The sequence below is a fragment of the Schistocerca gregaria genome, chromosome 2 (genome assembly GCF_023897955.1).
Source record: "Schistocerca gregaria isolate iqSchGreg1 chromosome 2, iqSchGreg1.2, whole genome shotgun sequence".
Lineage (NCBI taxonomy): Eukaryota > Metazoa > Arthropoda > Insecta > Orthoptera > Acrididae > Schistocerca > Schistocerca gregaria.
Genome location: NC_064921.1, coordinates 202,936,775 through 202,951,790, shown reverse-complemented (window position 1 = coordinate 202,951,790; position 15,016 = coordinate 202,936,775). Strand labels below are relative to the sequence as shown.

Genomic DNA, 15,016 nt, shown 5'->3' with positions numbered 1-15,016 from the left:
CACCGACGGCACAGAGTTATCATCCCCAAAGGGAATATAGCTCGCCACCGCGAGAACGTGAAACGTAGAGCGCGATGGAGATGTCGGCGATCAAGTCGAACGCAGCGCCACAAACTGCCAACTATCCAACTGCGACTGAGGATAGTTCGTCCGATGGACGTTAGATGGCGTCGGCCGCCGCTTTGCGGTGTAGCGCCAGTCTCGCACAGTCTTACCAACAGAGGGTCCCAGGTCGCTGAAAGAAACGCGCTTCAATGAACATCGGATCACCGACGGCAAAAGAGCGATATTTCCTCTGAATACAAACGTTCAGAACATGAAAAAACGCAGACAACTAATAAGTAACTATTCGCGGTAGCCCTGAGCCATTTCATGATAACCATTATTACCGCCCACATGGAAGAGATGACATCTAGCAACTACAGATTGTTTGTTACTAGTGAATTTATTTATGCAAATCATTATGAGAACCATTTTTTTTATCCCTCCTATCAACTCTGATTCTCACACCCCCTCCTTTCCTCTGTCCTTTGCCCGGACTCCCTCTTCACCCTCGAACCATTCCATCCTGTTTTTTCCCCATGTAGCCCCCTCTCTGACTCCCATCTCTCCCCCCCCCCCCCCCCCGAGTCCTTTTGCATTCCTCTCCTCTGCCTTTCCGCACTCCCTCTCGCGTCTGCAGCCCTCCCCCCCCCCCCCCCCCCCCTCCTTTGAGTCCTCGTCCTCCGTTGGCTCCTTCCCCCCCCCCTCCTCCTACGTCGTTTTTCCTCTCCTTCCCCCTTTTCTTTCCCATCATCTGTCCAGGTTCCCCCCATCTGCCTTCAACTGTGATATGTCATATTTGTGTCAGCTTTTTAGTGCAGTGTTTTAAGTGAGTGTCTTTTTCAAAGTGTTGTGAACGGAAATAATGCTGTCGCTGGATGTGATTTTTATATCTCTTGCGAACAGAAACCAGACTGTCACTGTGTTTTTAATTGCCTGTCTATTATTTCACCTATCTGCTTCCTGTGTATTTTATTAGCATCGCCAACCCTTTGTTTTATGTTTTAAGGTCCACAATTTTCCACCATTTTACCAATTAAGTCACCAATTTTATCGCCTGCTTTTATTATTTATTATCTTCATTTTTTAAAAAAAATTCTGTAGGCTGAAGAGCGGTGTACTAAGCTGCTGCCAGCCCACCTCCTTCGGGGGGAATCGAATCTCAATAAAGGAAAAAAAAGAGAACCATTTTTGGATTGCTTTTTTCTATGTTGAATGCTGAACTAAGTTTACAGCAAGTCTCATATCACTTTTCCCTTACTCTCATTTTCTTTTGTTGCTACCACTATACTTTTTTGATGGCTACCGATATTCTGTTTTACATGCAGTTTTCTTATGCCATATTTTTCCACTATCAACCGAGCGTTCCTTTCGAGTCCAAAAAAAAACTTTAGGTGTGGATGCCACATGCTGCATGTTAATTTGGCTGTTGCAAATGAATGTTCTGGTGGCGAAATGCTGATGTAAGTGAGTTGTTGAAATGTTCTCCCATGTTCCTGTATGTAGAAAGCAATGTGCCTTCTAAACGACCTCCAGACGTGAAGCAATGTCGCCAAGTCATGAAGTGACAAGCTTCCTCAATCGGTGTTAGATGTCCTGTTCTGTTAGACTGCCGACCATGGCCTTATTTCGCTGTACATACGGCAGGTAACACCACACAAACAAACGGGATGGCGAGGATCTGACATGGAATAAACATGGCATTCACATCTGATGAGTATGATGATCTGTTGCTGATGCTCGGCTAATGATGACACAATGCCAGTGAAGCAGCCATGGCATATGCTGTGGGATGCCCTGTTTGAAGAGCTACAAACGTCGACTTTGGGAAACAACTGGTTTTAGAAGGTGCAGTAGTAACAGACAGAAGACAGCAAGAAGTGAGGAGGTGGTTGTTTTTACTTTAGCTGCAATACACCACGATCCTCACATCAGCTTACGAGACGTTACTGCAGTGCAGTCAGTGGTATCAGCCTCACATCTATGTGGCGTATAGTACAGGGTCTCAGGATTCACCCACACCACTTGTCACTGATACAAGTGCTACATAGGAAAGATTTCAATTGGAGAGTTATTTTCTGTGGATGGGCGGTGTTTAATGATTTCCAAAGTATTATCTTCTTTGATGAATCCACGTTCACAAGTTATGGTGCAGTGAACCGTCATAATATCCATTACTGAGCCACAGAAAATCCTACGTGGGTATGACCTGTTGATTATCAACGGAGATGGTTCATTAATGCGTGGTGTGGAATCCTTGTGGATGAAATCATCGGTCAACACCAATTTGCAGATACACTGACAGGTACAGCTTACGTGTTCTCCTTGCAAACTTCCGTCTAGACATTAGAGCCTGTACGGGGATGCAGCAAGATGTTCACCCAGTCCAATCTGCACTTGATGTTGTGCAAGAAATGAACAAAATATTCCTTGGAAGATGGCTGGAGTGCTGTCGTCCTCAAGAATGGCCCGCACAATCGCCCAATTGAACACCAGCAGACCTCTTTTTGTGGGGATATCTGCAGAATCGTGTTTATGTAGCTGAATTCACAATCTCGTGTGACTGCAAACGGCACATAGAGGAAGCTTATCGTTCCGTGACAACGGCGACATTACATCTCATCCGCAGGTCATTTAGATGACTCATTGAGTATTGCGTTCAGGAACATGGGGTCACATTTGAACATCTCACTTACATCAACATTCTGTCACCAGAACATCAATCTGCACTCAGCCAAATATTATATACAGCATGTTGCATCCACCCCTAACAGTCCGGTATTGGTAACTACGAAGCTAAACTTGATATAAATGTGATTTAAACTGATCTGTACACAGCCGATTTAAATGCATCAGCTAACTCATAAAAAACTAATATTCTGCTTAAAAAATTGTGCCTCTTGTTGTAACGCTCAGGAACTAGCAAAATATACTATGTCCATAACCCTGCAGAAAGTATAACATTTCTAATATAGACCCATCTCAATAAATATTCCTGTCACTTGTTAGTATGTAAGTTACAGAGTCATACACTTAATTTTAAACACTCTGTATATGACGCATACCACTCTCTTTATATTTTCTCTCCCACTCACAACTTGGCTAGTAATTTACATCTGTGTCTCACCATTTGATGGTTCCATATTTGCAGTTCTATCACAACTGTTTTCGGCTCACTCGCCTTTCCATTTCTTGACTTATCCAGCATCTCTTTTACTTCTTCCTTTACTACTGGTTATGTATTACATAATGTATTGCTTTTGTATAGGTGAAACACCTGATCTCTATTTTTTTCTAAATTCTTCAAAGTGCTTTTTCCACTGTCCAATAGATATAGGTTGTATTTGTGGGGTACTGCTAGCAATTTTCATCTTCCTTATCATCTTCCATGCCTCCACCCATATCCAAACGAATGCTCTATCCACATCAGCAGCTATTAATAAAATGGATGCACTATTTCCCCACATAGTCTTTTTCTTATCTCTTCCTTCTTTCTCTCTTTTACCTTTCATCTACTGCTACTAGTGCACTTCAAATGCATATACTACTACTATTAGTATTACTACTATTACAACGATTAATATTAGAAATACAAGTAGGCCCTACCATCATTACTGCCACCTCGTTTTATTGCAGCAACTACTACTACTAAAATGTATCTTAGAAATATTTATACTGTACTTCAACCACGATTGCCTTTCGACCGTATTTTGATACCGTTTAGGTCGACGATTCTCAGACCTCATTTAAGTACATTATCTGGTGCCATTACACATATTTTCTCTTCACAACACACTGAATAAGAGAAACACACACACCTTCTGTTACTGGACTGTATAATTTTACTGTATCCGTTGTACTTAGTTTTCACTGAGAACCACTAGAGTGTTCTTGTTCTTCTGAGGCGTTCCCGTACCAAACCACCCTTCATTGTTCTGTTACCGGCATAAGCGATTGCTCCCTAAGGTCTCCTATTGCCTGTCTCTGCATCTACATCTATATGCATACTCTTAAAGCCTCTACACGGTGCGTGGCTGACGATTCCACTGGTGCCAACATACATTTCGCATAAGGACCACGAGAAACGAGAAGACATATAGACACTCGTTTTTCCCTCGCTCTGTTTGGGAGCGTAACAGGAGAGGAAGTGAGTAGTAAAGGTACAAGGCACCCACCGCTACGCACCGTACAGTGGCTTGTGGAGTATAATTGTAGATGTAGATGCAGATGATGAAGAGTACTTTGTACCACTACTAGTAATTTCCTCCCCTGTTCCACTCGCAAATAGAACGAAGGGAAAAGACTGTCTATACGCCTCCCTATGAGCCCTAATTTCTTTTATCTTATGTTGGTGATCCTTCACTGACGGCAGCAGAATCGTTTTGCATACAACTTCAAATGCTAGTACCCTAAATTGTCGCAACAGTGTTTCGGGAAAAAAAACCTCATGTTGCCTCCAGAGATTTGTGTTCAGGAAGCAATGGCGTAAGACTCGCGGGCTGATCGAACCTACCGGTAACAAATCTAGCAGCACGCCTCTGAATTGATTCGATGTCTTCCTCTAATCCGACCTGGTGGCGATCCCAAACACTTGATCAGTACATTACTCAAGAATGGGTCACACTGTTGCCCTGTACGCAGTCTCGTTTATAGACGAGCAACAGTTTCCTAAAATCCTCGCAATAAACCGAAACTGACCATTCGTATTCCCTACTACCGTCCTAACGTGCTCATTCCACTTCATATCGTTTTACAAGTTTACGTCTAGATATTTAATGCACGTGACTGAGTCAAGCAGCATAGCTAATGCTGCTTTCAACATGACTGTATTGTTTTCCTGCTCATCCGCATTAACTTACGTTTTTCTACATTTACAGCAAATTACCATTTATCACAATAACTAAAATTTCGGGCTAAGTCATCTTGTATCCTCGTACAGTCATCATTCTACGACACTTTTCTACACACCAAGCATCATCAGCAAACAGCCGTCAGTTGCTGCTCACCCTGACAGTTAGATCATTTATGTCCTTACTGTGGTGTCCTTTGCGCATAGTTTTCTTTGAGACAGCAGCGGCTAGAACATTTAGATTATCCAAGTCCTATTTTACTCTAGTTACGTCGTCAATTAAAAAAAGAAAAAAAGGATTTCCATATGGAAGACTGGTTTGAACATTAGTGTTTTACTAGGCGTTTTCCTGTTGCAGCTGTTACGTCATTTCCTTCCTCTGACCCATGAATTCAATTCATGACATCTAGATTTCCAGTCCTTGTGTGGCTGTGCCGATTTAAGTTTTACTGGTTCCAACAAATCGCTTAAGAGAAATGTCAAGATGATTCCTTTGAACCGGACAAGGGTTATCTTCTTCCGCGTCCCTTCCCAATCGGAGTGAGTGCTCTGTCTACAAACACATATCAGAGACCCCACATCACTCCAAATGCACTCACCCCACTCCATTACAGAGCTTCCACCAGCTTGAACAGTCCTCTGCTGACATGCAGGGTCCATGGATTCATGGGGTTGTCTCCATACCCGTAAACGTCCATGTGCTCGATACAACTTGAAAAGAGACTCGTCCGACCAGGCAACATGTTCCCAGTCACCAACAGTCTATTGTCGATGTTGACGGGCCCAGGAGAGGTGTAAAGCTTTGTTGCGTGCAGTCATCAAGGTACACGAAAGGGCCTTCGGCTCCGAAAACCCATATCGATAATGTTTCGTTGAATGGTTCGCACGCTGGCAGTTGTTGAAGGCCCAGCATTGAAATCTGCAGCAATTTGCGGGAGGATTGCACTTAGGTCACGCTGAACGCGTCTCTTCAGTCGTCGTTGGTCCCGTTCTTGCAGGATCTTTTTCCGGCCGCAGCGATGTCGGAGGTTTGACGTTTTACCGGATTCCTGGTATTCACGGTACACTCGTGAAATGGTCGTACTGGAAAATCCCCTCTTCATTGCTGCCTCGGAAATGCTATGTACCATCGCTCGTGCGCCGACTATAACACCACGTTCAAACTCACTTAAACCTTGATAACCTGCCATTGTAGCAGCAGTAACCGATCTAACAACTGTGCCAGACACCGCAGCGTCATATTCTGCCTATTTACATATCTCGATATGTGAACACGCATGCCTATACAATTTTCTTTGGCGCTTCAGTGTAGTAGTCTACTAGATGAAAACTGCAATACTACGAATTCTTTTTTATCGCATCGTCACTGTGTCCTTCGTGTTACAAGCACAAAACTATCTTACACATAACATCTACCTATCGAAAAAAAGAAGAGGGGTACTTCCTAGAAGAACTATTGCTTTAACATCTCTGTGCGCACTGTCATTAGTCTAATCTTGTACTCGCGATTCCTATGATAACGATATGTAGGGGTCTGTAGCATATTCCCAGATTCCTCACTTGAATACGGTTTCTGAAACACTGTAAATCGGCTTTTACGGGCTAGTTTGCATCTGTCTACAGACCTCCGGTAGTATAGGCATCTCCGTGACACTAACCTAAGTATAAACAAACCCGTGGCAATGCCTGCTGCCCTCTTTTGTGTACGTTCAATATTCCTTGTTTGACCTAATTGGTGCGAATCACACAAACTTGAGCAATATTCTAGGTAGGGTAGTAAAAATTGTTTGTAAGTAGTTTAATTTCTAGACTCATCGCATTTTCCCAGAATCCTATCAAAACAGAAATCTGTCATCTGATTTAACTACGACAGAGTCTACGTGATCGATTCATGTTCCTATAAATTGCTACAGTCAAGTATTTGTATGAATTGACTGACTCCAACTGAGACTCATTGATGTTTTAGACATGCCATATTACGATTCTGCATTCTGTAGAGTGCACGATTTTATATTTCTGATCATTAAAGCATGTTGCTAATAAATGCACCACTTTAAAAGCTTATCAGATTCTGCTTGGATATTTTTGCACCCGTTTTTCGGACAGTATTTCAGTATGGGTACATGTATTATCTGCAAAAAAGTCTAAAGTTACTGTTAAAATTGTCTGCGACATCTTTACAGCACAACACGAACAGCAAGCGTCTCGAAACACTTTTGTAGCGCCTTTCAAGTTACTTCTACATCTGTCGATGACCCTCCATCCAAGAAAACATGCTGCGTACTGTCTACCAAGAAATCTTCTGAAGTTTCACACGTTTCATGTGATAGCTCTTACGATCGTATTTTAATTGTTAAGCGTTGGAGTGTTGTTGAGTCAAATGCATTTCGGGAGTCCGAAATACTGCATCTGTACGACTGCCTTGATCGATGGCTTTCACCTTTTTCTGCTAGAAAAGCGTGAGTTAGGTCTTAAGTGGACGACAGTTTCAGAATCCAAGCAATCTGGTGCAGGGGAGTTCATTCTGTTCGAGGTACCTCATTACGTTTACACCCAGAATATGTACTAAGATTCCACTGTAAATGAATGATAAAGATATTGGACAGTAGTTTTTGGATTACTTCTATTACCCGTCTTGTAGAGGGGTCTGTCGTGTCTTTCTTCCAATTAAGGGGCAACATTTTTTGCTCTAATCATCCACAGTATGTTATGGCCAAATGACTGGCTATCTCTGTGTATAATGTGAACAATGTAACAGGGAATCTATTTTCTGTACTGGATAAAGAGCTACTGAACGCAAAAGAGAACCCGTGCGTGTAGCCCACACAGTCAGCAACTCGAGTAGTATCCTCTGATGTATATTACATCCCTTATCCGTTTAGGGTCTCTGAACCCCTTAGCGCTTGTCTGGGAAGTCGCAAGTTGCCTGGTCGCGGAATCTTCGAAGTGTCTGGTTCACGTCTTTTACTCGACTCTGACCTCACAGACCAGGATTATGTCCAGAGAAAACGTTGCTGAATATGAGTGTCGTTGAGTGTGCATGAGGAAGTCTGCTTTTAGCGGAGGCATAACGCCTTCCAACGTGCGTCATAATCTAAAGATGGTTGTACTCCTTTCCCCCAATGGCTTCTTGCACAGCCTTTTCAACATGTTGAAAGAGGTCAGGCACACACAGAGTGCACAAGGTGAACATTACCATTCCTTCCTGCTATTTTATCAAGGGGTACTTTTACTCGCCATGAGTTCGAACTGCCGAAAATTAACAGATTCCTCACGCCGTAGTGCTTGCTGTTCCCAGACACGGGAGGCAGCAGGTTCGCCGTCAAGTGTAGTGTGTCTGTCTGCTAGATCAATTTCAACTGCAGTGGCAGGCAGAACTCCTAACTTGTTGGTCAGGCGGGTAGGTGTAAAAAACTGAGTTCTCCCTGGTCCCTGCGTCTAGAACAACCACCTGAAAGGTCACTCATAGTCAAGTGGAGAAACGGTGACACATCCTAACGTTATGCAGAGGAGCTAGCATCAACAGGACAAAATGGTAATTGAGGCACCTTTCCACAACATGTCTCACGGTAGCCGTCTCAAGATCCCCACCTGCAGCAGCTTCCAGTCGCTTGACAGAAGTCAGGACGATTTTCAGCTACTGATGAGCACCAGGTAACTCATCTAGTGTCCGAGGACAGCATTTACAGTGGGGCTCCATGTGGGCAGACACATGGAAACGTCCCCTTAGAAAAATTTTACACGACTGTGCTTAAACTGACACAAAATATTTTTAGCGCAACGCAATCTGACTTTCAAAAATCCCTACAAAAGAATGGCCCTGACTTACAATAACCTATACCTTTCATGAATCACTTACCTCACAAAAATCTTCGTTACTCGAACTACTGCAATGCAGCGAGCGCCACTACTGCCAGCTAAATAAATGATTCAAACTACTGAAGGCACTAACTACTGATAGGCATAGTTAGCAAAAGAAAGATTTTGATAGAGAACAAACAATGTATTTACCTTAATAGTGTTCAAAAGTCATTATATATATATATATATATATATATATATATATATATATATATATATATATATATATATATATCAGTTCATGATATCCAGTCTTACAAATTTACTGTCTCTGTCCAGATGTTCCGCAATCAAAACTCCGCCATCTCACTCCCCACATCCACCACTGCTGGCGGCTCACCTTCAACTGTGCAACGCTATGCGCTGTGAACAGCCAACTACCCAACACTACAATAGCCAACAACAATCCAAACCAGCCACAGACTGCACACAGCACAGCCACTGATTTTCATACAGAGCACTACGTGGCGGCGGCGTTACCAATAAGAAAACCTAAACAGCCTACTTACATAGCCCCCATGCTCCCCACAAAAGATATTACACTACGTGGCGTAACCAATATAAAAAAGTAAACTTACTTCAACTTTTGTGATGAGGTAGTACTTCATCTTAATACTTGACGTTTTATTTTCCACTACTATCATTTTTAATTGCTCTGCCTATTCTTTGTTTTTATCTCGTCTCAGTTAGGAGCTACAGACAAACTCTACAGTCCCATTTTCCTGTTATCAACCACTGTCGTCACTGTAGCTTTGAAAACAAGTGTCCTAGTACCCCTACCGTCTATGTAGTCGAGACACAGAGAACGACCACAGCGTCGGCTTCACAACACCATACTTTCTTTTCATCAGACAGATTCGCACCAACAGTCACTGACGTCATACCGCAGGGTTGGAGCCAGAAGTGTCAGGATACGGCTCTTATTTGCAACGATTCCGTTGAAATTGAGTTGATACTGTAATTCACTTTATCTTCCATAGTCGATATTTTTACCATTTTTTTTTCAATTGTATCCAGAGCTGTTACTGTCTTACGTTTGTCGTTATTGTATTTTGGGTAATTTCCAAGAAATGATTGCCTCTCTATGTCGCGGGGTCCAAACGATACATATCGAACGGGAGATTGTAAAACGATGATGCAACTCTGGTGACGGGCGTTATGAGTATGTTTACGGTGGTCACTACAGCAACGCCAAAAGAAGGGCGTTACAAAAATACTTGTAATTACAAACGAGACGACTTACCTTACTTGTCATATGAAAGTCCATGTGATGTGCATGCTACAGGAACAATTCCCTTTTTGCTATAACCTGGGTAAACTCTGTCAATATCACGCAAAAATATGTATAGGGTCACGTACGTTAACTTTTCCCTGCAAACGTAAGTTGTGAAAATAGAGGTACTGAAACAAGTGTAGTTCGTCTTTTTGTCCTGGACGCCCTTCTCTTTTAATGGATATTTTGCGTGTGCACACTGGGGCATCCGAAGACACGAACTCTACAAGTGGTTGGCGAATTCGTTGTCGAATCCTTCTGCTTTGAACGTCTTGCAGGACTGACATCCGTCTGTAATGACTTTACTACCAGGCAGTATAAAGTGCTTTATCAGACGCACTAAAGTGACCTTGTCTCTGGACAATACTGTGATATCGAAACACTTCCGGGTCTCTCGTTCTGTTCCACCAAACATCCAAATATAATCGATTTCACTCTTTCAAGGTCATCCTCTCTGGTTTTTCCTTCTTGCTATATGAGATTCGTCCACTTCAACAACTTTACTCGGTCCACCAACAGGGTACACTGTCGTTCGTCACTACCACATAACACACTTCTCTGCAAAACACGAAATAGTCGCACACGGTAGTAGCAGACAAGTCAGTTTGCGATGCAGTTGCTTCCAAGTTTTAGTCTCGAATCCAGCAAGACACAAAAATTACTCCGGTCTGGGTGGATAATTTGGATGAGTCGAACCACGTATTCTTCCTGATACTCGTTCGTTTTCCGCACTGTCCGCAATGAAATTGTAACGCTATTTCAGAAAAAGGGAAACAATTTTCTACCTTGGATAAGCATGGAATTAGATTTTTCCATGTGAGAGAATCCGCTGAAGAAACATTAAGAACACCAGACATCCCACTCACTACCGACATAAATCGTCTGGGTTTCTCTAACGACTCACAAATAATTCGCGGACATATGTAATTTAGAGCAACTAAGGAAACGACGGAAACAGATAAAACTGACTACCACATATAATTGATCATAAGGTGAGCCACCAGAGTCGCATGATCGATTTATAATCGCACATTCGATATGTATAGTTTGGACCCCGAGACTTAAGGAGGCAATCATTCTTGGAAATTACCGTCTTTTGACTGACTGCGGAGTGGAAATTTGCTTATACATATTGTTTTTCTTGTCTTCGCATTTATTATGTAATTATTATCTGAGACAGGCCCGGCATGCTGTTGAAATTTCAGTAAAATACACTACTGGCCATTAAAATTGCTACACCAAAAAGAAATGCAGATGATAAACGGGTCTTCATTGGACAAATATATTATACTAGAACTGACATGTGATTACATTTTCACGGAATTTGGGTGCATAGATCCTGAGAAATCAGACCCCAGAACAACCACCTCTGGCCGTAATAACGGCCTTGATACGCTTGGGCATTGAGTCAAACAGAGGTCGGATGGTGTGTACAGGTACAGCTGTCCATGCAGCTTCAACACGGCACCACAGGTCATCAAGAGTAGTGACTGGCGTATTGTGACGGTCCAGTTGCTTAGCCACCATTGACCAGACGTTTTCAGTTGGTGAGAGATCTGGAGAATGTGCTGGACAGGGCAGTAGTCGAGAATTTTCTGTATCCAGAAAGGCCCATACAGGACCTGCAACAAGCGGTCGTGCATTATCCTGCTGAAATGTAGGGTTTCGCTGCGATCGAACGAAGGGTAGAGCCACGGGTCGTAACACATCTGAAATGTATCGTCCACTGCTCAAATTGCCGTCAATGGGAAGAAGAGAAGAGCGAGACGTGTAACCAATGTCATCCCATGCCATCAATCCGGGTGATACACCAGTATGTCGATGACGAATACACGCTTCCATTGTTCGTTCGCCGCGATGTCGCCAAACACGGATGCGAAAACATGATTCTGTAAACAGAATCTGGATTCATCCGAAAAAATTACGTTTTGCCGTTTGTACACCCAGGTTCGTCGTTGAGTACACGATCGCAAGCGCTCCTGTCTCTGACGCAGCGTCAAGGGTAACCTCAGCCATGGTCTCCGAGCTGATAGTCCATGCTGCTGCAAACGTCGTCGAACAGTTTGTGCGGATGGTTCTTCTCTTGCAAACGTCCCCATCTGTTGACTACGGGATCGAGACGTGGCTACACGATCCCTTGCAGCCATGCGGATATGATGCCTGTCATCTCGACTGCTAGTGATACGAGGCCGTTGGGATCGAGCACGGCGTTCCGTGTTACCCTCCTGAACCCAACGATTCCGTATTCTGCTTACAGTCACTGGATCTCGACCAACGCGAGCAGCAATGTCGCGGTACGATAAACCGCAATTGCAATAGGATACAATCCGTTCTTTATCAATGTCGGAAACGTGATGGTACGCATTTCTTCTCCTTCCACGAGGCATCACAACAACGTTTCACCAGGAAACGCCGGTCAACTACTGTTTGTGTATGAGATTTCGGTTGGAAAATTTCCTTATGTCAGCACTTTGTAGGTGTCGCCACCGGCGCCAAGTTTGTGTGACTGCTCTGAAAAGCTAATCATTTGCATGTCACAGCATGTTCTTCCTGTCGCTTAAATTTCGCGTCTGTAGCACGTCATCTTCGTTCAAATGGTTCAAATGGCTCTGAGCACAATGGTACTACTTCTAAGGTCATCAGTCCCTTTCAAATTAGAACTACTTAAATCTAACTAACCTAAGGATATCACACACATCCATGCCCGAGGCAGGATTGGAACATGCGATCGTAGCGGTCGCTCGGTTCCAGACTGTAACGCCTAGAACCGCTCGGCCACAGCGGCCGGCGTCATCTTCGTGGTGTAGCAATTTTAATGGCCAGTAGTGTATATGAAATGCTGTGGTCCACTGACAAACCGCGTTTTTTAGTTTTGTGGGGCTACAGAAAGTGGCGACACACCTGTGGCCCTGGCGATGATGCCGATGAAGGCGGGCGGTATGGCGAGCAGCATGCAGCCCACCACCGAGCCCAGAGACAGCGTCTGCGCTGCGCACGTCGTCTTCACCGACAGCACGCGCTGGAAGTAGCCCTGCAACACAGATCAGCACCTGCTCACAACACCAGACACTTCGGATCCGAGGATATGTGAAATAATCGCATCTTTTTTCAAGTGTACTGGTGTGAATAAAATCTTGAACATGACAGCTCGGTAGCATGGCGTGACTAACTACCCACGTAATATCAGTGTCTGTCGAACTATACCCAATCACTAAGTCTTAATTGGTACAAGCCAGGGCAATGCATGGAGTCCCTGTGAACGAGGAGCATCCTGACACCTAAACAAAGAATTGGAAGAAAACGAAGAAAAAGTATATCTCTTTGTTCCAGCATTTTCTTCGTAGCACCCATATACACCTGCTCACAAGTGTTCTTTACACAGTATCTAATCAAAAGCATCCGTACGTCCCTAAGTCTACATCTACATCTACATTTATACTTCTCAAGCCACCCAACGGTGTGTGGCAGAGGGCACTTTACGTGCCACTCTTATTACCTCCCTTTTCTGTTCCAGTCGCGTATGGTTCACGTAACGAACGACTGCCGCAAAGCCTCCGTGCGCGCTCGAATCTCTCTAATTTTACGTTCGTGATCTCCTCGGGAGGTATAAGTAGGGGGAAGCAATATATTCGATACATCATCCAGAAAGGCACCCTCTCGACACCTGGACAGCAAGCTACACCGCGATGCAGAGCGCCTCTCTTGCAGAGTCTTCCACTTGAGTTTGTTAGACATCTCCGTAACGCTATCACGGTTACCAAACAACCCTGTGACGAAACGCGCCGCTCTTGTTCGGATTTTCTCTATCCCCTATGTCAACCCGACCTGGTATGGATCCCACACTGATGAGTATAGGTCGAACAAGTGTTTTCTAAGTCACCTTCTTTGTTGATGGATTACATTTTCTAAGGACTCTCCCAATGGCACCCGCCTTACCAACAATTAATTTTATATGATTATTCCACTTCGAATAGTTCCGCACGCATACTCCCAGATATTTTACAGAAGTAACTGCTACCAGTGTTTGTTCCGCTATTATATAACCATATAATAAAAGATCCTTCTTTCTATGTATTTGCAATACAGTACATTTATCTATGTTAAGGGTCAGTTGCCACTCCCTGCACCAAGTGCCTATCCGCTGCAGATAATCCTGCATTTCGCTACAATTTTCTAATGCTGCAACTTATCTGTATACTACAGTATCATCCGCGAAAATCCGCATGGAACCTCTGACACTATCTACTAGGTCATTTATATATATTGTGAAAAGCAATGGTCCCATAACACTCCCCTGTGGCACGCCAGAGGTTACTTTAACGTCTGTAGGCGTCTCTCCATTGAGAACAACATGCTGTGTTCTGTTTGCTACAAACTCTTCACTCCAGCCACACAGCTCGATGCGGAACTGACCACTACATATCAAGGAAGACAGGCCCACTAGTATAAAAGGAGGCGCGGAGTGAAAACGGAATGGGACAATCAGGAAGTGACCTCGCATATGGGTTAGTTATTGTATGTCACCTGAGTAACAAATCCATCACGGACATATCAACTTTTCTATAGCGGCCCACGTCGACTGGTGATGACGTGATGACCTAATGGAAATTCCGTCTAAGTCGTCTAGTATCTTCTTACAGTCAGTCAACTCCGACACCTTACCGTGCTTCACGGCATTATCAGCAAACAACGGCAGACTGCTGTCCACCCTGACTGCCAAATAATGTAAGTGTGTAGAGAACAACAGTCTGGAACCGCGGGACAGCTGCGGTCACAGGTTCGAATCCTAGCTCGGGCGTGGATGTGTGTGATGTCCTTAGGTTAGTTATGTTTAAGTAGTTGTAAGTTCTAGGGGACTGATGACCTCAGATGGTAAGTGCCATAGTGCTCAGAGCCATTTGAACCATTTTGAACAACAGCGACCCTATCACATATCCTTGGGGCACTCCTGACGATACCCTTCATCAGATACAAGGAGTGCACTCCTGACG

At 43.8% G+C, this 15,016-nt stretch overlaps 1 protein-coding gene across 1 annotated transcript in view; it reads right to left on the bottom strand.

Moving 5' to 3' along the window:
- The window catches only part of LOC126336687 (high-affinity choline transporter 1-like), a 347,185-nt gene that overhangs the window by 62,745 nt on the left and 269,424 nt on the right, over positions 1-15,016 (bottom strand). Inside the window, exon 7 of the mRNA XM_050000635.1 lies at positions 12,927-13,056. Coding sequence (XP_049856592.1) covers positions 12,927-13,056 — 130 coding nt within the window. The remainder of the gene's footprint in view (positions 1-12,926; positions 13,057-15,016) is intronic.